Here is a 26,869-nt window from a genome sequence, read left to right as displayed (position 1 = left end):
CAACATAAGAAGGACATGGACCAGTTGGAGAGGGTCCAGAGGAGGGCCACGAAGATGATAAGAGGGCTGGAGCACCTTTCCTATGAGAACAGGCTGAAAGAGTTGGGGCTGTTCAGCCTGGAGAAGAGGAGGCTCCGGGGTGACCTTATAGCGGTCTTCCAGGTCCTCAAGGGGGCCTACAAGAAAGATGGGGAGAGGCTGTTCAGGAGGGCCAGTTGTGATAGGACAAGGGGTAATGGTTTTAAAATAGAGGGAGGTAGATTCAGGTTGGATATTAGGAAAAAATTTTTTACCATAAGAGTTGTAGAACACTGGAACAGGTTGCCCAGAGAGGTGGTGGATGCTCCATCCCTGGAGACATTCAAGGCCAGGTTGGATGAGGCCCTGAGCAACCTGATCTAGTTGGAGATATCCCTGTTCCTTGCAGGGGGGTTGGACTAGATGACCTTTGAAGGTCCCTTCCAGCCCTAACGATTCTATGATTCTATGATTCTATGCAACAACAAAGGAGGAACAGGGGTAGGTTGAAGCATCCAGGAGAGGCAGGTTAAAGGGCACCTCGATCCCTTGCTCCTGCAAGCTGCACCTCCCAGAAATCTAATCTGATCCTGCACACCCTGCTTGTGCCTGGCTCAGTGTGTCGCTCACACCTGCAACAAAGGAAATCAGGGCAAGTGATTTACAGTCTCCCAAGATACCATGGTCACTGCAGCAGAAAAACCAAAGCCTGACCAGTAAGGCCGGGAATGACCTCTCCTCCGACTTTCTTCAGGGATCGGGATTTGCTTGTAGTGCGTTGACGCAAGGTTTTAAAGCAAAGGGGGATCGTTGCACATCCTCCTTGCTCGCAAGCACGGCTTGCCAATGCCAGCCTTGCTCCCTTGGGATCACACCTTCCTGCACGGGCAGGTGAGACGAGGCGCTGACAGGCACAGCAGAGGAAAACAGAGGGAGCAGCGGAGGTCCCACCAGTCTTTTCACAGAATCATGGAATGGTTTGGGTTGGAAGGGACCTCAAAGGCCATCTAGTTCCAACCCCCCTGCCATGGGCAGGGAAAATGGGCATTTTTCATCGAAATGGAGCATTGCAGCAGCTGCGGGAAGAGGCAGCGTCTTGGGGTGAGGGTCTTCCCTGAAGAAGACCTGTCCCTGCTCTTCCCAACCATGCCGCCAAGCCAACAGTGTTCCGGCAGTAAAGGTGGGGTGCGGGACTCGCTCTCCAGACTTGGCTGCTCTCTGCTTCACTGGCATTTTCTCCTTCCCCAACACCCTCATTCACCCTCGGAATAAGAAAGTTTCCCCATCTCCAGCATTCACCTGCGGGAGCAAAGTGTGCTGTGCAGCAGCTAGTAAAGATGAGAAAAACGTTTCTGCTGGAGAGCCCTCTCCACAAAGGTTAGCGCCTGTCAGCAGCAGGAGTAAACAGACTGTCTCCAGCTCCTCGCGTTTCTTGGCAGGGAGGTAGTGTCCTGCCTGTTACAACTTGTTTTGGATGACAACAGGCCATGTTTCACGTGAGGAGAGTTGTGCCCATCTTCAGCTCACACCAGTCCGCTTGTTTTTCTCCACTCAGCTGTAAACATGTTTAAGATTCCTATAAATACCTGTGGGGCAGCAGACCAGCCAAATATGCTCAATTAAAAAAAAATAATTTAAAAAAAAAAAGGCAAGTCCCACAACAACAGGAACAGGAACATCCTCCTGCCCCTGAGAGACAAGAGTCCTGCCAACAAGGCTCTCTGGGAAGAATATGTAGGTGTCATGGTTTGATGTGGAGGGGGGGGTGGTTCTGGTGGCAGGAGAGGGATTTTGCTCCCTGCGACCTCCCCGGTTTTGGATCCGGGTTAGGCTTAGTTCTGGCCACCGGATCAGACTGCCATCCCCCTCGGGGTTGAGCCAATAGGGCGCCTCTGCGAATTGCCCTATTTAAGTCAGGACAAGGGAACCGGAAAAGGTGCTTCGCCCAGGATCGACCAGAGAAGGGAGGAGGGCACTGCCCCCGCTCCCTGGCTCCCGGCCGGGCGGCTGCCTGCGTCGGGCCGGCGCCGCCCACGGAGAATGGCGGCGGCAGAGCCAGCTGGGGAACTCGGGGGCACCCCACTCCCAGGGTGCCCACTGGGCTGAGTTCACCCAGAGAGGACTGAGATCTGAGAGAAACAGCTGCATCGACAGCAGGTCAGTGAGGATGGAGCGGGAGGAGGTGTGCCGGAGCCGAGTTTCCCCTGCGGCTGGTGGTGAGATAGCAGGCGGCCCCCCTGCAACCAGGACGGCCTCGGTGGAGCAGCGACCCACTCGCAGCCCGTGGGGAGAAGATGCCTGAGCCCGAGCGAGGATGGTCGTGTTGGGGGCACGGCAAGGCAGAAAGGCATCTGGAGTCTTCGTGACGACCCACGCCGGAGCGAGTGGCTACAGCTCCCTAAGTACCCGAGACTGTGGTATAGCCCACACCGGAGCAATCTGTGGGGAAGGATTGTTTCCAGTGGGCTGGACTCACGTTGGAGAAATTTGTGGATTTTTCCTCGTGGGTAGGGGATCCATTGGAGCAGGGGAAAAGGGTGTAAGGACTCCTTCTCCTTTAAGAAAGAAGCAGCAGTAACAGCACGGAATGAACTGACCTGCACTCCCCCAGTCCCTGCCCCCTGTGCTGCTGGGGGGAGGAGGTAGAGCCGGGAGGAAAAGGAAGGTGGGGAGGGGAAGGTGTCGGTTTTAAGATCTGGTTTTGTTTCTTTCTGTCCTCTCAAGTAATCGGTTTTTATTTCCCTTTGTCCTTCTAAGTAATCATTAATAAACTGTTTTGCTTTGAGAAAAGCGCTGCCTGTTTTGCCCAGGACCATGGTTGGTGGGTGCTCCCTCTGTTCTTGCCTCAACCCTCAGTCCTTTTGTTTTTTTTTTTTCTCTCCTCTCTACTTTATTGGAGAAGGAGAGACTGTGTGAGTTTTAGTTGCTGGATCAGCCTAAAACCACGACAGTAGGAATACCTTGATGCAGTTACATCACAAGAAAAAAAAAAAAGGAATTTTTTTTACCAGACTGAGTGCTCATTTCAGCATCGCCTTCAAAGGAAAGCTGTCACTCATGAGAGCCCATACTACCATCCATCCCTGTCCAGCCCAACCCAAACCTCCCGACAGCTAGAAGAGAGCCCAGATCAACTCAAGCACACGTGAATCCCACAGTGCCCACGGGGTGTACCGAGCACAAATTCTGCACCTCAGGCTGGTCCCTCAACCTTTGACTTCAACGGTACAACAAGGTGAACCTCACGGCCAGAGCCTCTCCCAGCACATGGTGACGCAGTGCCAGGAAGCCAACGGGTACCGATGATTATGGCATTTCCCTCCAAACTTATTTATATGTTTAACTGTGTTGTATAGTAGAGCTGCAGATACATCGAGGGAGGACGGTCAGGGCCTCAATTTTTAAGCATCACTTACTCAAACACCCACACTCAGGCCGTCTGACATTTGTCACCTCCACCACGCACTGATCTGGTGGGGGAAAGAGGAGGAGAGGAGCATAAAGCTGGAGAGGATCCACCATGCCTGAAGACTTGCTGTAAGGCACGGACCCAGGAGCAGGGGCGGCATGGGGACCATCAGTGGCTCGTGCTCCATCCCACACACGGCTGAAAGGAAAGGGAATATTTCCTGTGACTCCTTACAGCCTTGCAAGAGCAGGGCTCACATCTCTGGAAAGAGAAAACATACTTGATCTTCCATACACAGGCTGTTCTGGAATGTCTTTTAGGGAGGTAAGAAGAAAGCTCTGTTATGGACATGGGAGATGGAAACAGTGATCTCCGGTAGGCCTCCTTCCAACCTCAGTAGCTCTTTGGCTTTTCAGCCCCAGTGGAGGGAGACTCTTAGGCTTTTGCCCAGAAAAATTACCCAGTGAACAGCCTTTGTGTGTGATCAGCAATAACTGAGGAGGCTGTTGCATCAGAGAAGTCGAGGTGGAAGCTCTCAGCTGGTCCCAAGCGTGACTTACAGTAGGGTTCCCACGTGGGACATGTGACGGAAAACAATGCAGAAGAGAGAGGGGAAAAAGTATTAATTGCTCTGAGAGTCACTGCCTCCGACAGCAGCTCTCTGGGATCTCAGGAAAGAGTCACCATGTGGAGTCACAAACGCAGCCGCCCCAGTCCTCAGAGAAGAAAACATTACTTGGTCCTAACGGCCAAAAGGAAACAAATACTATTTATCTTTCGCACCGACTTCTGATTTCTCTTAAAACAAAACACGCTCTTAGAGCTACTGGGGCAAAAGGAAGGGTGGGGAGGGTCACAGATTAACCTTCCTCCTGTTAGCAGGTTCCAGCACCCTCGCCGCGAGGCCGGGAAAACATGATGCCGTGCACCGAGCGGCAATGTCTCTGGTGGACTGGGGAAAATCTGGACTTTTATATAATTGAACTTTAATATAATGCAATTATTTTCCTCATCTTCTGTTTTAGCTGGGAGTGACTGTAGTCATGTCACTGTTTCCAGCCTCAGTCTTGAAACAGAATGACTTTTATAACAGAGATGTAAAAATAACTCTGTCTAAAAGCAAAGAGGAAGAACCCAATTCAAAAGAAAAGTTGCTTGCTTCTGCACATCTCTTCTGCCCTCGTGCTCTCCGTTTCTCCCATCCCCTCCCTCTCCCTCTGCATTGCTGGCAGGGAGAGGATCGTCAGCTCCAAACACCTGACTCAGCCCCTCTCTCCTTATAACCACTGTTTTAAATGTCTCCAAGTGTGGTTTTGTTTTGTTTTTTTTTCTCCCTTGCTGCACCACACAAGTCCTCTACATACCTCTAAGGTCTTCTCTAAAGATCTTCGGAGGGTATTGGCAAAGTGGTGTACAGCAAGATTGCGTGAAAGATGCAACACAAAGTAGACTCATAGTGCAACCCATCTTCTCGCCTCCCAACTAATTCCACCAGGCACAAAAAGCAGATTATAACTAGAGGATTTATCCTAGCCAAAGAAATCAGATCTCTTACACTGTCAGAACAATAAATATGTGGGTTTAGCCTTACGGTCACATATAATACGGAACAAACGGACACGCTGAAGTCCTGTAATGGACTTTGTGGGAGTAAATGTTCATGGAGCTCCGAAAGCTTCAAGAGCCTAACTCATGGGAGCAAGAATCAGAGGTTTTATACTGTGTAATGACAGGACCAAGATGCTGAAAAGTATTAACAGTTAAATGCTCACACGTATTTGAAAAACTACTACCAAATTAGATTGGCACCGAGCACTGATATTATTTTCAAGAACAGCAGCAACACCATCATAGGCTTTTACAAAACCTTGGGCCATTCAAAACTTTCTTGTAACAAAAGAAGCGAAGCACAAAACCCCACATGACACTGATAGAAATAACTGTTTCCTTCTACTTCAGGGGGAAAAAAAAAACAACAACCTGCTCACTGCACTTACTATCAGTTCTGCTGCACTCCTCAAGAGTTTGCCCAAAATGAACCTGCTAGCAGGCGAGCGGCGCGCATCTCCAGGGTACGCATTCCCTCTGCCTTTGCATACACTTCACCTCTCATCAAAGCAATATCCAAAGCATCTTTGCCGCCTTCCAGGTTAGCACCGGAGCACCGAGAACAAGAGCCACCTCGACGCCGTGATTCCGGGCTCTGCACTTCCAGCAAGATCACATTTTGACAGCTCTCCTGGCGGAAAGGAGGGCGAGAGCCGACGGGCCAAAGGCAGAAAAGTGAAACCCACCCCCCCCCACCAACACCCGTCTCCTTCCCGGGAGACAAAACCCACCGCCGTCCCGGAGGGCTCCCCGGGAAGCAGCTCCCGCCGCTGCGCTCACCCCCCCGCAACCCCGGCCGGCCTGGAAACAGGACCGAGCGGGACGGGACCACCGGGAGAGCCGAGGAGCGGGCCGGCCTGCGAGAAACCGGACGGGACCCTCCCTGCCCCGTATCCCCCCCCGCCCCTCTTCCCTGCCGCCCCGCGGGGCAACTCACCGCGGTCTGGGGGAGCCCCGCCGCCGCCGCCGGTCGCCACCAGCTCCAGGTAAACGGCCCAGAGCCCCAGGGCCAGCGCGCCCAGGGCCACCAGCAGCCGCAGCAGCCGCCGCCGCCGCCGCAGCCGCGCCAGCAGCCAGCCCCGCATGGCGCCGCTCACGGCGCCCGGCCCCCGCCGCCGCCGCCGCCCCGGGGCATGCTCCCGCCGCCGCCCCGGCACGGCACGGCACGGCGCGGCGCGGCACCGCGGCCTCGGACCCCCCCTCCTCCGCGGGGCGGGCCCAGGTGCGGGGCGGCGCCGCGCCCCCGCGGGGGGGGGCAGCTCCCGGCCGGGCTCCGCCACCGCCCCCCGCACCTGCCTCCGCCCCGCGGGGGCCGAGCCGGGGGCTCCGCCATCCCCCTCCCCGCCATCCGCCCCCCCAGCCCCCGCCCCGGCCGCTCCAGGGGATGGCGGGTGCCGGGAGCGGAGCCGTCGGCGCCCGGGCTGCGGGGGTCCCGCGGGGTCAGCGCTGCCGGAGGTCCCCGCTCCCGCCGAGGCTCTTCTCAGTGGCGTCCAACGATAAGACAAGGGGAAATGGATCTAAGCTGGAACATAGGAGGTTCCGCTTAAACATGAAGAAGAACTTCTTCCCAGTAAGGGGAACAGAACACTGGAACAGGCTGCCCGGAGAGGTTGTGGAGTCTCCTTCTCTGGAGATGTTCTAAACCCGCCTGGACGCGTTCTGGTGTGACCTGATGTAGGTGGTCCTGCTGCGGCAGGGGGATTGGACTAGATGATGCTTTGAGGTCCCTTCCAATCCCTGACGTTCTGGGATTCTGTGATTCTGTGAAAGCTGCCGGTTCGGCAGCGGCAGAGGAGGCGGGCAGGCTCCCACGGCCCCGGATCCTCCTCGCAGCTGGTTTTCGTGCTGGTGGGAGCGCTGGGGGATCCCTCCGGCGAAAGGAGGGGAGGCGGTGACTCCTCCGCACGGAGCGAAGCGATGGAATTCACACATGTACGCTCCACTGAATCCGTTTTAAAGTGTCTCTCACCTGGTGCAACAAGTGTATTTACCGGGAAGTGCTCCGTCGGGAGGAACACGGCTGGCGAAGTCTCCAAATCTGCTTTTACGCCCTCCAGACCCACCACGGGCAGGTTGGAGGCCCCACACAAAGACCAGCACTGTGCCCAGTGTCTCATTTCACATCTCCAGCGCGGTTTTGAAGTGACTCTCCCACCCGTCCCCCCTTGCCCCGTGCTGTTGGTTTGGTTCACATCACCGAGTGGGCTCAGAGGATGCAAACCAGCTTCCTCCAGGGTGAAAACTAAACTGGAAGATGCTGACTGAGATGCACATAATGCATCCACCTGGGGAGCTAGTCCGGAATAACCTCTTTCCAAACGTGCATGGTGGGGGTGTTGGGTCATTGGCACTGACCGTTTCCCTTCAGCTCTGCTGTGTGCAAGCGTGAAGGGAAACCCTCAGGCTGAAGTTAATTTTTAAAATGCAGTGGACCTTTTTTTCAGGGTCCAGCTTCCTTTCACAGCAGCCTTCTGAGGTGGGAGGCTGGGCAATAGGACGCTCGCTATTATTTAGCCTTAGAAAATGTGCAACAGGCCTTCGAAATGGCACGAAGGCCACGGAAGAGCGGTGTGAGTCCCAGCAGGGATGGGCTGACGTTGGCAGGGTGCTGGCACCCCAAGCGTTGCACTGGTTGGAGGCAGAAGCTGCATCCGTAGTCCCTGGCATCAAGTGCTAAATACCATGTTCCCAATGTCGAGGCAGCACCTAGAGACCCTGCTATTACCTGTCAGACATTGGGACGGACAGACGGACAATAGATTTCCTTTTTCTGAAAGTCTCACAAAGGTTTCGGAGCCATCTCCCTTCAGCTCTGTGTTGGAGAGATTTCTCGTTTCGGGAAAGCACTTCCAGAGAGTTTTACACCTCATTGTGGAAGTGGAAAGACATGACATTCCTCAAGACAGAAACAAATCCTGCGGTGGGGGAGGCTGGTGAGCAGCTCTGCCCTGGGGTGCCCCTGCCCCCCTGGGACAAGGTCCATTCTGCGACTTGGGAGGGTGTGAGGCTTGCGGAGGCCGCAGTGGCACGTGGCACCCGTCCAAGATTGAAAGGCAGCGCCGCTTCCTCCGGCACAAGCCAAAAGGGCCGCCGATAGCCCGGTCACCACCAGCACCCACCAACTAGAAACCTGAAGCTGTGCGCCAGTTCAGTCATTGCAAGGCAGAAACCCCAAATAAGGGCACCACACTCACTGTTGGAAGTTTTTTTGGTGATGTGTGGGTTTGGATTTTTTACCAGCGTTAAGAGAAATAAACCAAGTTTTTTCATGGCGGTTCAAAAAAAGAGAGAGAAAACACTAGGAAAAGTGTGTAATAGATACAGATCTGAATTAAACTTTACCTCCCGTTTAAAAACATGAGAATTGAAGGATGTATTCTTAGCAGGAAGTTGTCTGCAGTTCTTAAATGAACAACCTTACATTTGAAAAATGACAACTGCATTTTGTTGAAACTTTGTTCCCTGTTAAAATGAGCATGCACCTTTTTCTCTCTTATTGAGGGTGGTGAGGCACTGGAGCAGGTTGCCCAGAGAAGTTTTGGCTGCCCCATCCCTGGAAGTGTTCCAGGCCAGGTTGGATGGGGCTTTGGGCAACCTGGTGTAGTGGAGGGTGTCCCTGCCCACGGCAGGGGGGTTGGAACTGGCTGATCTTTGAGGTCCCTTCCAACCCAACCCATTCTGTGGTTCTGTGATTCTGTGAAAACTAAATGGTTCTAAAATGAAGGGGAGGGGGAAAGTGAAATTATAAGGTAACAGTAGTCTTGCTGACGTGTAGAGAATCTTTTTGCTGATAGAACTATGCTACAATGAGGATACAGAAAAGCTCTTGTCTCTGGAGAAAAAGCCTAAGGAAGTAAGCATGGAATGCTGTTACAATATAGCTACAATGGAACAACATTAAGGCGCAAAATGAACCTGGATGTGTAACAACTAATGAAACGAGGAACTTGAACAGCCCTACACTGTATTTAAAGTAACTTATTCTCCACCACTTACTGCAGAAAGTGCTGATGCCCAGGAGTAAGATTATCGCTTCCAGTGATGCTTTTAAAACACCTCACACTAATGTTTTTATCCCAAGTCTACCAGCACTCCTGTATTCCTGATTTCTCAAGCATCCCAAGTCACACAAGCGCATGCCCAGACCTCCACATCCCTCATCTCCGCCGGGTGCAATATGGCAGTGGTGGAAACCACAGCTTGGAATGATCCCGTACGCTGGGGTCAAGCCCATTAGGGAAAGAGGGAGCAGGTGAGCTGGGAGCAGGTGATGCAGGAACAGGGTCTGCGTCATATTTAGATGACTCGGGGACCATGCTCGACCATCGGAGAGATCGCTGCTCCCTTCAGGAGCCGCCTCTCCCAGCCTACCCGGAACACCCGCTTCAAAGAAACGGACTATTTGCCAGATGAGCCAACTGGAGTACTTTCTGCTTTGTTTGGGCTTTTGTTTGTTTTCTATTTTGGCTGCGTTTCCTCATGATAAAAGCGGCCTTTGATATGAGTGCAGCACTTAAGGACTCGCATCTCCTGTTCCTCCCGGCTCCCCTCTCTAGCTCCGTCTCTGTGCATCCCTGCCTCTTCTCATTACGCTTTTGTTTCTAGTTATCTAACAACTGTTTCTCTGTTCAGCAAATTACTTTTAGCTCTGTGCCAACATCCTTTCTCTGTAGGCTCCCCAAAGGGTCAATTATCTGCCACTTGCTCCTACCCTTCTTTCTTCTTGTGTAATTTTAATTTTAATAGTAATTACCAGCTCTGCACCAAAGATACCCAACCGTCCCTAGCTTTCACCACCACGTCCTCCTATTAGCTTCAGCTGATGTTCCCTGAAAGAGACAGTAAGCAGCCAAGGCCTAGCCAAGATCTCCATGACACTCAGGGCTTTATATAACTCTGACATGGTCTCTTCTTAGTCATCTCCTTTCCATACTGCAGAACTCTAGTCTACACCGTCATTTTCTGCTTCCCTTCTCCAAACCTTTTCCTATATGCTTTTGGAAATAGGGGTAGTAGAACTGCACGCACCACTGAAGGTAGAGGCGAATCATGGACTTATAAAACCATGCGGCAGACAAAACACCTCTGATTTTTGTTCGTTCCCCTTCTGAATAATTCCTAACGCATGAGGTTGTAGAGTCTTCATCCTAGGAGATATTCAAAACCTGTCCGTGCACGGGTCTGGGCAACCTGCTGTAGCTGACGCCACTGGAGCAAGGAAGTTGGACTAGGTGATCTGAAAAGGTCACTTCCAACCTAAATGATTCTGTGACTGTGTGGTCAGGACAGCAGGCCTGAAGTTCGCAGATCTCCTCTAGAACTTTTTTATTTTTCATTTTTTGTTCACATTAGATCTGTCACGTTCTAGTCCTGAGGTGCAAAGATAACTTTAAGGGTGGTATTAGAAAAACGGCATTATTAATCCAGCTATCTCACACCTAATGTCTCTTAGAATTTGTTACTACATCCATTTTGTAACTCCGGTCATAGGTCTTGCAGTTCATGCAGCTTCTTGCAAGAAACTGCCCTGAAATGGAAGGTCTACCAAGTTCTTAGTCATTCAGTCCTGATATGAGGGATTAATTTAGCTTCTCTGCTGTGGCCTTATCTTCTGAATGTCTCCTGGATAGCCTACAAGCCACAGCCCTACAGATCTCCAGCAACATGCCTTCTCTCGATGTGTTTGAAGATGCAACATGTTGGAAACAAATGCTTGAAAACACGTGTTTGAATTCTTTTCCTTCTCAAGTTCTTTTCTGTCTAATTGTTTTTTCTTGTATATAATCTTTGATCTCCCAGGGTTTGTGATACTTTTTTCATTTGATGTCTGCAGCTTTGGAAAGTTAACAATCTGTTTCTAATACCTGCATCAACTTCCTTTTACCTCTTCCCAGACCATTCTTAGTAAGGGTGTTGTATTGGCCATTATCCCCACCCATTTGTTTTACTCTTTTTCTTCCAATTTTCTCCTCCCATCCCACCGAGGAGGAGGAGTGAGCGAGCAGCCGCGTGGTGGCTGCTGAGCTGCCGCTGGGCTCAACCACGACAGTCCTTTTTGGTGCCCAACGTGGGGCACGAAGGGTTGGGCTAACAACAAAATCTGACTACTGACTAGAGCGTGTTGGAAACCAAATTCATTCTACGTCTTTATTGTATGAGTTAATTGGTCATAGTGTTGTTCCGGTTGCTCGCATGGCTGTGCTATATAGATGTTTACGTGCCCTATGGATTCACTGTTCATCACCGTGGGAGAGGGGTCCGGGCTCTCCTTGTGCTGTTACGGCATCGTAAGTCGATGTTAGACGGTGTTACGTGGCAGTGGCGTCAGACCCGCAACTCCGGCGCCACCTCCCGGAATTTGCCGGTAACCGCGCCCAGTCTTTGGGAAAAGCAGGGGAGGGTCCCTTCCCCCGGTTCTTAGAATCATGGAATGATTTGGGTTGGAAGGGACCTCAAAGATCATCCAGTTCCAACCCCCCTGCCATGGGCAGGGACACCCTCCACTACACCAGGTTGCTCAAAGCCTCATCCAACCTGGCCTTGAACACTTCCAGGGATGGGGCAACCACAGCTTCTCTGGGCAACCTGTTCCAGTGCCTCACCACCCTCAGAGGGAAGAATTTCTTCCTTAGATCTAATGGAAATCTCCCCTCTTTCAGTTTAAAGCCATTGCCCTTCTCCTTCAGGCTAATTACGATGGTCTTTGAGGGTTTTCAATACTCTAGGAGTGTCCTAGCCAGCATGGTGTTAATGCTCTGTCTGCCGAAGGTATTTCAGGTCTTGTTTGGGGTTTCATAGATTTCTAGGTTGGAAAAGACCTTAGAGATCATCGAGTCCAACCATCCCTAATCCCCATTAAACCATTTTGCTAAGTAGATCATCCACCCTATTCTTAAACACATCCAGGGATGGGGACTCAACCACCTCGCTGGGCAGCCTATTCCAGTGGCTGACAACCCTTTCAGAGAAGAAATACTTCCTAACATCCAACCTGAATCTCCCCTGACTAAGCTTATACCCATTTCCTCTTGTTCTATCACCCATCACTAATGTAAAGAGCCCTTCCCCCACCTCCCCACCATCTTTTCTCAAGTATTTGTAGGCTGTAATCAGGTCTCCCCTCAGCCTCCTCTTCTCCAGGCTAAACAGCCCCAACTCCCTCAGCCGCTCCTCATAAGTTTTATTTTCCAGACCCTTGACCAGTTTAGTCGCCCTTCTTTGGACTCGCTCCAGGAGCTCAATATCTCTCTTAAAGCGAGGGGCCCAAAACTGGGCACAATATTCCAGGTGCGGCCTCACCAGTGCCGAGTACAGGGGCAGGATCACTTCCCTGCTCCTGCTGGTCACACTATTCTTGATACACGCCAGTATCCCATTGGCCTTTTTGGCCACCTGGGCACACTGCTGGCTCATATCAAGCCAGTAGTCAACCAACACCCCCAGGTCCTTCTCCGCCAGGCAGCTCTCCAGCCACTCTTCCCCGAGCCTGTAGCGATGCTTGGGGTTTTTACACTCCAAGTGAAGGACTCTGCACTTGGCCTTATTAAAGCTCATGCCATTGGCCTCAGCCCAACGATCCAGTCTGTTCAAATCCTTCTGAAGGGCCTCCCTACCCTCGAGCAGATCGACACAGCCTCCCAGCTTGGTGTCGTCCGCAAACTTACTGAGGGTACATTCAATTCCCTCATCCAGGTCATTGATAAAGATGTTAAACAGAACTGGACCCAGCACTGAGCTCTGGGGAACCCCACTGGTGACCGGCCTCCAGCCGGATTTAGCCCCATTTACCACCACTCTTTGGGCCCGGCCATCCAGCCAGTTTTTAACCCAAAGGAGGGTGTGCCTGTCCAGGCCAGCAGTTACCAGTTTTGCAACCAGAACACTATGAGAAACTGTATCAAAGGCTTTACTGAGGTCTAGGAAAACTACATCCACAGCCCTTCCCTCGTCAACCAGGCGGGTCACCCCATCATAGAAGGTGATCAGGTTTGATTGGCAAGACCTGCCTTTCATAAACCCATGTTGACTGGGCCTGATCACCCGGCTAACCTGTATGTGCTCATTAATAGCACTCAAGATAACCTGTTCCATGACTTTGCCCATCACCGAGGTCAAGCTGACAGGCCTGTAGTTCCCCGGATCCTCCTTCCGCCCTTTTTTGTAAATGGGGGTAACACCCACCAGCCTCCAGTCCAGCGGAACTTCCCCAGTGAGCCAAGACTGCCCAAAGATAATGGACAGGGGTTTGGCAATGACATCCGCCAGCTCTGTCATAAATAGTTAAATAGTTAAACAACTATTTAAAAATATCACACCGAGATCCGCCCCAACGCTGGATAGTTATGAGTGGCAGGGTGTGTGGGAGAGCATGGGCAAATGCCCAAGATGGTTGGTACCTCCAGCGTTCCGGAACTTCACCTCTGAACAAGTGCAGAATCCTGAAAAACTAACAGAATGTTTGGGAAAAGCGTGCTGCCACCCTGGCAATCCCTGGGAGACCCAGATCAGTGTGGTGTGCTGGGGCCTGGCCCATGCCTGCCGAGCTGCCTTGTCTGACACTGCTCAGCACCCTCAAAGGGGAGAGGAGGTCCCTGGGTCTGATGGCAGAACCCACCCATTGCAGTGCCAGTTGCCCCCGTACAAGAGTGGTGCACAAAGAAATCAGCTCACTTAGTGAGGGATGAAGATGAACCAGGGCCACCACGAGAACAGGAGGAGGAGGAGGCAGAGCCCACACATGAGACGGTAACCATCCGACCCCTGTCCCTGGGTGAGCCATGAGATATGTGGAAGGATTTCAGCCACTTTCCAAATGAGAACATCGTCACCTGGCTGCTCTGATGCTGAGATAATGGAGCCAATGGCCTGGAATTAGAGGGTAGGGAAGCTTGGCAGCTGGGATCCTTGTCCAGGGAACTGGACATCAACAAGGCGATTGAAAAAAACCCAAGAATTCTCAGCCTCTGGAGGCAACTCCTGTCAAGCATGAGGGAAAGGTACCCCTTCAAGGATGATATTACATGTCACCCAGGCAAGTGAACCACCATGGAAAGAGGTATCCAGTACCCGAGGAGTTAGCCGTGCTGGAGGTGATTTACAACCATCTGAATAACGAGCAGTTACCCACAGATCCAGATGAAGTCCTATGGAATCAGTCCATGCGGCGGAAGTTTCTACGGAGTGCACCAGTGTCGTATTCCAGCTTGTTGGCAGTAATGTCCTGGAGAGAAGGCGAGGAACCAAAGGTGCAGGAATGGCTGGTCAACTCTGGCAATACGAGGGAAGTCTCTCTTCCTCCCTACAGGCCTGCATTGCGGCTGCGGAGAAACTGTCCCAGGACTTCCAGCAATTCAAAGAGGATATGTCCCACTTTCCACCTGCACGGACCCATATCTCAGCTGCTAGAAGTAAGCGTTCCCCTGATCAAGACAGAGAATATAGGGGTACACACCATGGGGTAACCTCTGGTTTTACCTGCATAACCATGGAGAGGACATGGAGAAGTGGGATGGAAAACCTACCGTGACCCTAAAGACATGGGTACAGGACTCACAAGATAAAACAATCACAGAAGGGGATCCTTCCAGGAAAAATGCCACTCCTGTTTCCAGCGGGCAGCTCACCAGACAGTATAGAAGGGCTGACCCCATTTCTGACCCTCTTGAAGGGACTTCTAGCTCATTTTTACAAAAGGTGAGTAGATTTTTACAAAATCCGCCAACTGGAGAGCCAAGGGGTGATCAGCAAAACTCATTCCCCCTTCAACAGTCCGGGCAGGACAAGATGTTAAAAACGTGCTCTACACCACAGCCGGGAGAAAGGCCCGACCTGGAGCCTCTGGCAGAAAGCACCACGGCAGACTTGAGGTCAACCCCTTGGGTTTTAGAGTCGAGGATACAGAAGATCCAAAGCCTGCTACACTCCAACTGAAAAGGAGACATTGGCAGCATACGAAGGAGTCCGGGCTGCTTCAGAAGTGGTTGGTACTGGAGCACAGCTGCTCCTGGCACCCCGACTGCCGGTGCTGGGCTGGATGTTCAAAGGGAGGGTATGGCTATTGCAACCGTGGCTATTGCCCAGATTGCCCAGCTGGGTTGAATTGAATTGATTTCCTAATTAAGGTTTAGACCCTGCCTACAAAAGGTGGGCCATTTCCTCCTGGTTGTGGAAGATGTAACCATGTCCTTGGAGCTGCAGCCTGGGCTGGTGAGCAACAGGAGGGTCTCCTCCACACATCATGCAACTGATGCTGCGTGGAGTAAGTGGGCTGCACTGATCACATAAAGGGGTCAAACAGGAGGCCCCAGTCACCCAGCAATTTTGGAAGCGATCACAAACTGGCCAGAAGGCAAAGATTTTCAAGTGTCACCAGAAAAGGAGGTGCCACATGCTGAAGAGGTCCCACCGTATAATGAACTATCAGAGGGTGAAAAGCGATGTGCCCTGTTCATTAATGGGTCTTGCTGCATTGCAGGGAAACATCGAAGGTGGAAAGCTGCTGTGTGGAGTCCTACGCAATGAGTTGCAGAAGCTGCTGAAGGAGAAGGTGGATGGAGTCAGTCTGCAGAGGTGAAAGCCATCCAACTGGCCTTAGACATGCTGAGCAAGAAAAGTGGCCAATGCTCTATCCCTATACTGACATGGATGGTGGCAAATGCCCTGTGGGGTGGCTACAGCAGTGAAAGCAGAGCAGCTGGCAGCGCAGAGGCAAGCCTGTCTGGGCTGCCCCATTGTGGCAAGACACTGCTGCAGGGGTAGAGAAGCTGTTCGTGAAGGTACGTCATGTAGATGCTCATGTACCCAAAAGTTGGGCAACTGAAGAACACCAGAACAACCAACAGGTGGATCAGGCTGACAGGACTGAAGTTGCTCAGATGGATCTGGACTGGCAACATAAGGGTGAAAAATTTTTAGCTCAGTGGGCCCATGATGCCTCAGGCCATCAAGAAAGGGATGCCACATACAGATGGGCTGGTGATTGAGGGGTGGACCTAAACATGGACACTACTGCACAGGTTATCCATGAGTGTGAGACATGCTGCGATCAAGCAAGCCAAGCAGTTGAAACCTTTCCGATACGGAGGCCGATGGTTAAAATAAAAGTATGGGGTGGTCTGGCAGATCGATTACATCACACTCCCACAAACGCGCCAACGCAAGCGACACATACTCATAATGGTGGAAGCAATGACTGGATGGCTGGAAGCATATCCTGTGACCCATGCTGCTGCCTGGAACACTGTCCCTGGGCCTCAAGAAACAAGTCCTGTGGTGGCATGGCACCCCAGAGGGAACAGAGTCAGACAGCGGGGCTCATTGCCACAACCACCTCATAGACACTTGGGCCAAAGAACCTGGCACTGAGTGGGTGTGTCACATCCCCTGTCATGCATCAGCCTCCGGGAAAATGGAAAGATACAATGAACTGCTAAAAACTACACTGAGAGCAATGGGTGGTGGAGTTTCTGATGAGACTGAGGGTGTAATTTAATGTATTTTAGTTTCCTTTGGGTTAACGCAGTATTTTATCTTTATCATACGACAGCGCATTGACTGTGCCCCTCTGTGCCAGTGCCCGCTCCGCACCGCAGCGCGACGAGGCGGTGGAGTTTCGCTGGAGACGTGGCCGATGTTCACCCTGCGGTGACGCAAAGCGGAGGACAGCCCGGCCCTGGGCACGAGGACTCTGCTCTGTGGGAGCTGCGCGCTGTCCCTGAGGGATAAAGGGCACCCCGACAGCCGAGGTACTGCCAGCATCCCAGCCCCTCTGGCGTGGCTTTGAAACCCTCCCAGCACTGCTGATGTCACAGAGCAGTGACTCTGGCACGACGGGCTCCAGGGGAGTCCAGGCAAGCACTGTGGGCGAACCCCAGTTTGGGGTGCCCCAATGGGGCTGGGACACCTCATGCCCATGAACAAGGATTTCCCTTGTTCCTTTTCAGCCATGGGTCAGTGCTCTGTTTCCCTCTCCCCTGGTGCGGGATCCCCTGTGAGTGCCCAGCTGGAACCTGGTGAGTTTCCTAGGGGGTTGCAGCACTGACGCTCTGGGGTCCTCTCCTTGGGGGCAGCAGCTGCAGCTCAGCCTGTGGGGCTGGGGGTCCCTGGAAGCTCCTGATTGTATCCGTGGCATGAACCCCTGCTCAAACCATGAAACAGCCACGGCCGTATGGGCTCTACACACCACGTGTACACCCAGTCCTGTCTCCAACAAGAGGGGCTCCTGTCCTGCCTCCAAACCTACTGCAGAGGGGCTGCAGGAGGAGCCCGGGCTACTGGCCCTAGCTGCCAGCCACAGCTGTGGCCATGGAGAAGCTGCAGAGGGCCCTTGGCACACCTGCCAGCAGCCCTGGCACACTGGCCCACAGCCTGGGGTGCGTATGAGCAGTCCCTGTAAAAGCGGGGTTTGTGGAGGAGACACCACAGCTACACCGGGGGTCCCTGGGCATGGGGAGCTCCCCCGGCATCTCACCTCATCTCAGCCCCTGGGTTTGGCCCCCCAAGCAGCCGCCCGGCTCTCTGTTTCCGAGCCCAAACTCCCCGCACTGAGTCTCTGCCCCAGCGCCTTTCCCGGCCCCGGGAACGCAGCTCCAGGCTCCGCTCTCGGGCCCGGGAAACACCCGGCTCCCCCGCTGCTGCGGAGCCCCGGACCCCCCAGCCCCGTGTGTGATGTCGGGCCGGGCCCGGGAGCCCCGGCGGTGTCGGGCGCTGCTCGGGAACGGACCGCGGGCACCCGCGGGGCGGGCCCGGCCCCGTGTGGCCGCGGGCGGCTCGGGCGAGGACGGGGGGCGCCGGGCTCCGGCCCTCCGGGCTTTATTGTGCCCCGGCGCCCCGAGCCCCGCGGCTCTGCCCGCTGCTCTGCGGAGCGCCGGCAGCGCGGCCGCACGGCACCGGCACTGACCGACCCGCCCGCCTCCGCCCCGGCCCCGACACCCCCCCGGGGCCGCGGCCCTTTCGCCGCCCCCGGCCGCTGCTCGGCTCACGGCCCCCAACTCCGGCTCTGGCTCCTGCGGCTCCACCGCTCCCGGCCCCTTCTTCCCAACCGCGGCCGCGCCCGACGGCTCCTACGGGGCAGCCGGGCCGGGACCGACCGGCACCACCCAAGGCCCCTGGCGGCACGAACGGCGCAAAGAGAAACGGAACCGGACGGCGGCCGCGAACGGCCAAACCTCTGAGGGCGGCGCAGGCGCAACGCGGCCCCGCACGCGCAGTCACGTGCCGCGGCGGGTGCGCGGAGGCTCCGAGGCTTTAACCCCTCCGCGGCCGCCAGGGGGCGCCGCCGTGGCGGGTCGGGCGGAGGCGGCGTCCGCGTTCCCGCGGGGTGCGGGTTTGCTGCCCGGACAGACCCCTCTGGCCCAGTGCTGGCTCTGCCGTAGGCGGGAGAGCTCAGACTGGTGAGCGTGAGAGCTGCTGCTGGGCAGAACTGGGGGCAGCTCTGAGCCTTCCATGAAGCCCTGCTTTGGCCGAAACCCTTCTTTTTCAGCTCAAAATGTGCTATGGTGGGAGCAGAGCCCACTCCAAGGACCAGCACCAGCTCCTGCAGAGAGAGTCAGTGAGACCGTGAAGCCGGCCGGGCTTGTCCGGGCATGGGCTCAGACAATGGCACGTGGCTGTGCCAACTGTGCTCATCCCGGCGCCCGGGCGAGGAGCACGGCATTGAGGCGGCGAGCGCCGGTAGATTCAGGCAAAGAGGGCATGGCCAGTGAGGTCAGTGTCCCAAGGCAGCAGCCGAGCCGAGCTGCAACACCCCTGCTCTGGAAAGCGGTGCACCCAGCCTAGTCCTCCTTTCCCTGAATCCAGAAGTGATCTCAGATCATTCTGTGAAAAATGTTCATTTGATTCCTGTCAATATGGGATAATGGATGTCTAGTGATGTACAAGGGTGTGTAGTGATAGGACAAGGGGCAACGGATTTAAACTGAAAGAGGGCAGATTTAGGTTAGATAAAAGAAAGAAATTCTTTACATTGAGGGTGGTGAGGTACTGGAACAGGTTGCCCAGAGAAGTTGTGGCTGCCCCATCCCTGGAAGTGTTCAAGGCGAGGTTGGACGAGGCTTTGGGCAACCTGGTGTAGTGCAGGGTGTCCCTGCCCATGGCAGGGGGGTTGGAACTAGATGGTCTTTGAGGTCCCTTCCAACCCAAACCATTCTGTGATTCTATGATTCTATGTGCAAATAGGTGGCGAGGAGCAGCGTGTGCCTATTCAAGATAAGCGATTATCTTAGTTTAAGATCTCTGTGAAATGCAAAAAACATAAACCTGCGAAATGCCTCATGATGCTACTAACCAGGAGCCCCAATTGTGAAATGTGTTCACCTGATACATGGCGATATCAAACAGTGCTAGGGCCGCACAGTGCAATATGACCTTCTCTGTACGTGTAACCTTTAACCATTCTGTTCTTGTATAACCGCAGCCCTAGAGGAAGCAGAATGGTATGTATAGAGTTCTCGCTTCTTGCAAAAGCCACCTAATGTTTTGGGGTTTTCTTTTTCTTTTCTTTTGCTTCACTGCCAGTTGCAAGGTGTTAGACAAGAGGGGCCTGGGGGCCCGTACACGCTTAATCTCTAATCTCTAATCTCGCTTAACCACTTTTAAATTAGTTTGCTCGAGCCATAGATCTGTAAGTTGCATAACCCTTGTGTAAGATAAGCAGGAGCCAAGATGGAGAACAAGGACAGTCCTGATGACTTCACAGAGCACAGTCATGATGACTTTGCTTGTTTTCTGGGGAGGTGAAAAAGTCATCACGAGGAAGACATACAGCCTTCATCCCTGAGACCCCTACTCACAACCACCAGGAGACACTGCGCACGCGCATCTGGGGGGGGTTAGGGGTGGAGACTATGGAGAAGACTTCTCTGAGCCCATTGTAATAAGACCACCTTTTCTCAGAAATAATTAAGAATATGTATTAGTAAAAGGAATATAAACCAGAAATAGGAACTATACAGTGTGCGTCTTGGTGGAGCAGAGACTCCCGGCGCACCCAGCGCTGTTTGCTTGCTTTTATTCGCCTAATAAATTGTAAACTTTAATTGGAGTTCTGTTTGGGACTCACTCATTCATCACAATTCCATCCCCTTCCTGACTTTCAGGTTCATTTTTCCTTCATGTGTCTGTGAACTACAATGCCAGATTCTGAGGCACCAGCACTAGTGTCTTTACTTTTGCAGCGGGCACAGATGGCACATTTGCTGTCCCCGTTAAGTATCAGTCAACTACACATCCGTAAGGCCCAACAGCACCTGTCTCTGCTCCTGTTGACTAACCACCACCACCTCTGGATCGTCTTCAATGGGAGATGGATTTTGACCACTCAGCCAAGCTTTTGCAGTGTTGCCAAAGATCTTCTAGCAGCTTGTGTGATGCCTGAAAGGTCCATCTAACACAGCACTGCAGCTCTGAGAGCCCCACCTAACCACTCTGACCTGAGATGTCACAGACCAGATAGTAATAGAAAAAAAAATATATAAAAATACAACTCTCTGCACTGGGAGGACTGTTGTATACTCAAACATTGAGTGCTCTTAAAACCATGGACAGTGGGAGACTGAGGTCTGATTTCTCCACGTCCAACTGGACTAGATTTCCATGAGACATGCTTATGGGAGCTCCCATCACCTCAAATCAGTTGGATCTGCTCCAATCACACTCCGACCATCTCAAATTCAGGCCCGCCGTAACCCTGAATTAGGTCTGTAGGATGGGTTAGGCCCATGTACTCTGGGTTTTGGGAAGCACGCAGCACAGTATCAGTGCTCATTTTACCAGACTTTCAAAAAAGTATATAGAAAAGTTTGAATTAATTAACAGCAGCTTAATTCTTTACTCCCACAGCAGACAAAGGCTACATCACACAAGGACATTGCCCAACACCTCCCCAGCTCTGCCTTCTGACTACTGGTGCAGCTCTGGATTAAAAAGCCTGTGAGGACTGAAGGATTTTTACAGAGTATCAGGAGGTATTGTCTGATACACCATAGACAGTTGGTAAATACAAAGGAAAGTTTTCCATGACATCATGCAAAGGAGGCCTGAATTTTGTGTATGACAAGGAGCATCTCAGACAAAACCCCTTGCACATTCCACTTTTTCCACTCAAAATAATCAGTCGCACATTAAGCAAAGAAATCAACTATTGTTAGGATTCCGGTGTCATGTCACATCAGATACAATACTAAACCCTTTAAGATCCCAGATTTATAACAAAAAGGAGTATCAGACAGCATTTCCATTTAAAGCCAAAGTGATCTTTCTCCAATATCCCATGGATACCACTAAAAATTGCAGTGTCTTCACAGCACGAACAACTACACAAAACACAGCCCCATAAAAAGCTCTCTCTCTGCAGATACCTTCTTGTTCAGATTAATTGGTTGTATTACCCACAGAACAGATTACATAATTTACAAAACCAAATTAAGACCCGATACAAAAAAACAAGACCCAATAGAGGGGATGCACCTGTTCGCAGGTGTTCTTAGTTCAGTACTTTTGGTCGAAGGCAAAAAAAACCCAACACCTCAATAACAACAACAAAAGACTCAAAGATCATCTGGGGACTATAAACTCCAGTTCTATAAAAGATTAGGCAGAATCACCATTCTTAAACAAATTTAGAAAGGACTGGCAGTCACAGGGTTGTTTAAATATCATTCCAATGATGGAAACATTTAAGCTAGAAAGCCTTAGGAGAACACATGGAAATAATCCCACTCACCTTTCCTGTGGCAAATCCCAGCACGGAATCAAGAGCTGCTTACTTGGCTAGTCACCTGCAGGAAGAGAACAAACACCAAGAAAGAAACCGTAAGTGCAAACGGTTTTGCCAACCATCATTTGCTCTCCGAGCTGTAAGAAAATAGAGCACATCCTCCCCTTGTATGGGCTGGGAAAGCTCCCAATTTCCTCCTCCCAAAAACAGGCAAATGCACAGCTTCTGCGTTTCCAACAAGGGAAAGTTTCTCATCTGGCAGATGCCCCAGGATATCATTTGCTCCCCAAAATTTGTTTAGACTGCAATTTCCATATCTCTAGTGCACAGAAATCTGCCAAAATCTCTGGGGCACCAGGGAAGATACAGACAGCAGGCTGGACCCATTATAAAACAGAAATATGGAGCCCGGGCTCAGCGCAGCATGAGGACAAGGTGCTCAGGACAACATCTGCACGGGCAGAGCGTGGAGCCAAGCACAGCTTTAAGGCCTAACTGCCAGAAGTGGCCATTTCCAGGGCTCCTCACCCCGACCAGCACAAGCTCACCGGCTCAGCCCTTTTATAGAGCATCCCTGGGCGCTGCACCTGTGCCAGCCTTCCCAAAGACTGGAGCGGCTCACCCAGGAGTGGGGCAGCAGCTCCCGTACACACACACCACAAAGTAACACACTCACAAAAGTGCCACAAGCCAGGACCTCCATGGCCATTAAATACAAATTTCTTATCTCCATTAGTCTTTGAACGAGTCCATTTCATTAGCACGGCAAAAACAGCCTAATGATTCACATTTCAAACCACACAAGGACAGAAGAGTCGAAACCACAAATCTGTGCATGATGTCTTGCACACCAGTTAGTCACCAATTCCAATTGAAGCTCCCCAGCACACCACTTAGTCACCCAATTCCAATTTAAGCTCCTCAGCAAAGCACCTTTTTTGCCTTCTGTTTTACCAGTGCCTACTACAATGATGCTTTCATACGTAGATACAGTGGGGCTTTCAACCTGTTTGGGTATGGAGGCAATATATAACTTCACACATCTGAGTGGATTCTCTTTATGTCAAAACCAGAAGCATAAGTCCATGTGGAAGGCAAATAAAATATTCTTTTTTTTTTTTTTTTACTCTAACTCCATTGCTTGGGGCGAAAAATCTGTTCAAAAATAAAAGGAGTGTGTAAGCACCTAAACCAACTCTGCATTTGTCACCAGAATCACAGCTTTAGTCTTTAAGTAAATGCAGAAGTTTTTCTGAATCATTAAGCACTGAATAAATGACTGAGAAAGAGGAAGAAAATACATAAAAGCCTTCATTATATGCCAAACAGACAGAGGGAAGTGGCTATGTGAGGCATCGTATTCCAAACCCAGAGTGGAATTTCTTAAGTAATCCCTATGGCTAGGTACTGATGATGTTATTCCAAAGTAAAACATGTTGACTTCTGTCTGTTCATCTAAACTCTTAACTCAAAAAATTATTTTGTTTCTGCATATCCCAAGCTGAAAACATACACTTGGGAAAAACCTTATGTTCTCTATGCCCTCGGAACCACGACGTAGACATCTTCAGATGAACACTTTACCACAACAGGTGCCTAGATGCTCCAGGAAAGCGTGTGGAATACAATGTTCTGCAGGAGCCCTCATGGATACAGTTCTAGCCCCCAAAAACAGCTCTAAAAGAAGTTGTACAGGGTGCCAATGGCTGGGAAAACAAAATGAATTCTCACAACCAAAAGTTTTCCCTACTAGTTTTCCCTAAAGATTTTTTCCCAAGCAAGAAACACAATTGAAGATGTACAAGGTTCACTATTAAATTTTCTGGGTTTGGAGTGGTTTACATTGCAGGTTTTGGTTTGGGGCATTTCATTGTTTTCTAATCACAATACTGTACAAATTAACTTATTTTAGCAGTATCAAAAGCAAAGAAAATCCCGTGATGAGTCTGCCTTGGTTTTTGCCATGATAAACGAAGTGCTGCAGACATTGGACATCAGTAAGAAACTGTCTGGGAAGAAATAATTTAAAAGGGCCTCTGGAAAAAACAAAGCAGCAGGTTGGTGTCTAGTCAAGGCATGATAAGTTAGTTAAAAAACAGACTGGGTAGTCCTGATACTAAAATATGGTAAAAGCACATAAGAACCTGGGCGAAATAACCAAAAAAAAAAGGGGTTAAGTGGGGACTCCAACATCATGGTAGAGAACAGGGAGAACAACAAACACACACAAAACATGTTCAAGTTTGCTTGTGCTAATGTTTCTCTAGGAAAAATTAACGGTCCACCTGAAAAAGCTGCTTTAAAGTTTTTTACTTCCATGTTACAACGAACACTGCTGGCGTGCGTGTGCAGAGCTGCCTCTGTCTGTATTTATGATGTTTGTTTTCTCACAAACGTTCTACAAACCACAAAGACCTGTCTTCTGCTTCTTAAGACTCTTTCCCTGGTATGTGGGTCTCTTGCACCACAGCAGTTTACAAAACAAGCCTGACTGATGTTTAGTTTGGTTTTGAATGGAGCGCAAAAATGAGTTTTTTATGTAAAAAATCTGTCCTATGCATCATGATTAGATAATATAAAGAGAAGAATGAGTCACACTGTGCTTCTATTTTACTGCAACGTCTCAGAATTCAGTGGGCTTGCTCCTGACTTGAAAAAGCAACACCATCAGGCCTCTCTTTTACAGGATATTTTCCCAGGAAACTTTAGGGGTTAAATTGCTAAATAAATAGGTGTGTATCCCCACCCCCCGTTTCTTTAACAAAAAAGGAGCACGAGTGGAAAGGCAGAGAGGACTAATAAATCATGCATGGACGAGGGGTCAGGATATCCAACTTCCCGGAATTTTTTGAGTCTAGTTTTCATCTCACATGGAAATCTATTCATTTAAATAATTTTGTGCCTGACTTCCACTGGGTTTTGATTCGGAATTAGTCTATTCCTTTCTATTGCCATCGGTCTACAGAAGAGCCTGGAAAAATTATTCTGCCTGTAATTCAGCATCTCCTTTTTATATGACAAAAAAAGACACTTTTCTGCTTCCCAGAAACACGAGGCACTATCTGACATTTAGCATTTTGAATAGGTCAAGTACTTGTTTAAACAGTCAGTACTGCTGTCATCATTCTTCCCTGTGGAAACCTGCAGCTGCAATGCACCAAATAAGCAACTGAGCCCGGATCAATTCAACGGATTTGTGAGAATAAAACCTGGGCAGTATGGTCCTGCCCTTCTGAAGAAGGCATTTGGAGAAGTATTGTATATCTGCTAACAAACTATGTCCCTTTTTTGGGGGAGGAAGGTTGTAATACCTCTAGAAAGAAATCATAAAATCAGGCCCGTGCTATCTGACGAAGGTCTTTTGCCCTTCTACAGATACAGCTGCTCCCAAACTTTAGACATGAAGAAGCCACTTTGTCTGGTCTTCTGGGTTACATCTAGCGTAGGAGGGCATCTGGGAGCACACACAGGCCAAATTAATTTTCCTGGCTTCTAGGAAACCCACATCTGGCCACCTAATCCCAGATCCTCGGGTTACAGACATGCTCTGGTCACAGGACAAGCGAGAGTCCCCAGGCACGACAATAGCTGGAAGCATCCTGCCAGAACAATTTTCAGCTCATGGCCTCCTCCCTGCATGCCCTGAATTACTTCTGGAAATGACGGATGCTGAGAGTGTGGAAGGCCATCTGACCAACCCTACAGCAAACCTGGAGCACACAGCAAAATAATTGCAGATCCATGGATTAGTGAAGGAAAATAAGCCCAACTTTTGTGGGAATCACTGGACCTTCCACATCCCCACTAAACGTTCATATTGCCCATGGGTCCTGCCATGTGGCAAGAGAAAGACCACATGAGGTTCTGCTCTTGTATTCACAAAACCTGAGTAACTCAGTCAGCTAAAACCATCTGGCTCCTCCGTTGTGTACAAGTTCAGCAATTATACAAAATAAATAAAGCAATTTCTATCCAGCTCTAGTTGCAGAGGTCCTACAGTGGTATTTTTCATGTTGTTCCTTATCAAGATGAACTCATGGGTTTTACTGTGTGCTTCATTTTGTTTTGTTTTTCAAACACGAGGAAAATATTTTCAACACTTTTGTGTTTCACAAACAGAAAACATATCCCTGCCTCCACTCTTCAGGCATTCGAAGCACCCCTTTTCTTGTCAAAACTAGACATGGCTGGTTGCTGAAACTTGAAACGGAGCATGAAAACATTCTTCCACGAGGACAAGAGCCTCCACTTGGCAAGAAAAATAGCAGACTGTTCTCAAAAGTGAGGAGCTTTGGAAAACCTACCATCTGCATACACAAGAGAGGAAAACCTCGTTCCTGTGATAACCATGCCTACCAACAGAACTGGACAGGAATGTAGGTCTGGGATGCGAAATTTTCCATTTGTAGATGAGCTGGGTTTGGAGGCTGGCTATGGTGTCCTTCCTAATGAACTTAGGTTGCTTATCCCCTCATTACAAAGCCCATTTTCCCACAGAAACAACTGAGAAGGTCTGGTCTTTGTATTATTGATGCTTTGGTACCTGCTCTTTTCCCAGAGCTTGACCCAGAGAAAATCAAGTAAAGTATCTGCCAGTCCCACATTCATCCACCTCTGCAGTCCATGATCAGAAGGTTTCTTTTTACAAGTCTGAGAAAAGACACAAAAGACACGGACATGCTTCTGCTTCCACAGCAACCAGTCCTGGCCTGTGCAAGGAAGCTGCAGTTTAATTAAACCAGTTCAAAACCTGATGCTGTTAAATTAATGCTGAGTCTGTGGGAGGATGGGTGGTTTTTTTTCTGAAAAATGCTTTCTACTGTTCTAACTGAAGCGGTGAGGAACGGATTTAAGCTAAATCAATATACAATGTATTTCAACTGATAGGTGTCCAAAAGAGGCATTTGCATCGACACCATGAAACATGCAAGAGTTTCACGTAGACAAGACTCAGAAGAAAACGTAACCGTATTATAGTTTGGGAATACTGTGAACATGCCTTGTTTTGCCCTTGTCTGCTGTCAACACCTCCTCCACTGCCTTCAGGGGTCTGCTCCCCACTGCCTGACAGTTTATTAACTGCCTCTTCCCGTCTTGTGTACCCTCAGGTACCCACTTGT

The 26,869-nt window shown here is 50.7% G+C and overlaps 1 protein-coding gene across 1 annotated transcript in view; it reads right to left on the bottom strand.

Annotated features, from left to right (window-relative positions):
- B4GALNT3 (beta-1,4-N-acetyl-galactosaminyltransferase 3) overlaps positions 1-6,120 on the bottom strand; it is a 65,225-nt gene extending 59,105 nt beyond the window's left edge. The window contains exon 1 of the mRNA XM_086610652.1: positions 5,973-6,120. Within this exon, the coding sequence (XP_086466778.1) occupies positions 5,973-6,120 (148 nt within the window). The remainder of the gene's footprint in view (positions 1-5,972) is intronic.
- Between the last annotated feature and the right edge of the window lie 20,749 nt (positions 6,121-26,869).

The sequence above is a fragment of the Tauraco erythrolophus genome, chromosome 4, assembly GCF_009769465.1.
Source record: "Tauraco erythrolophus isolate bTauEry1 chromosome 4, bTauEry1.pri, whole genome shotgun sequence".
NCBI classification, from domain to species: Eukaryota; Metazoa; Chordata; class Aves; order Musophagiformes; family Musophagidae; genus Tauraco; species Tauraco erythrolophus.
The sequence above is the reverse complement of the archived record's forward strand: the minus strand, read 5'-3'. Positions and strand labels throughout refer to the sequence as shown.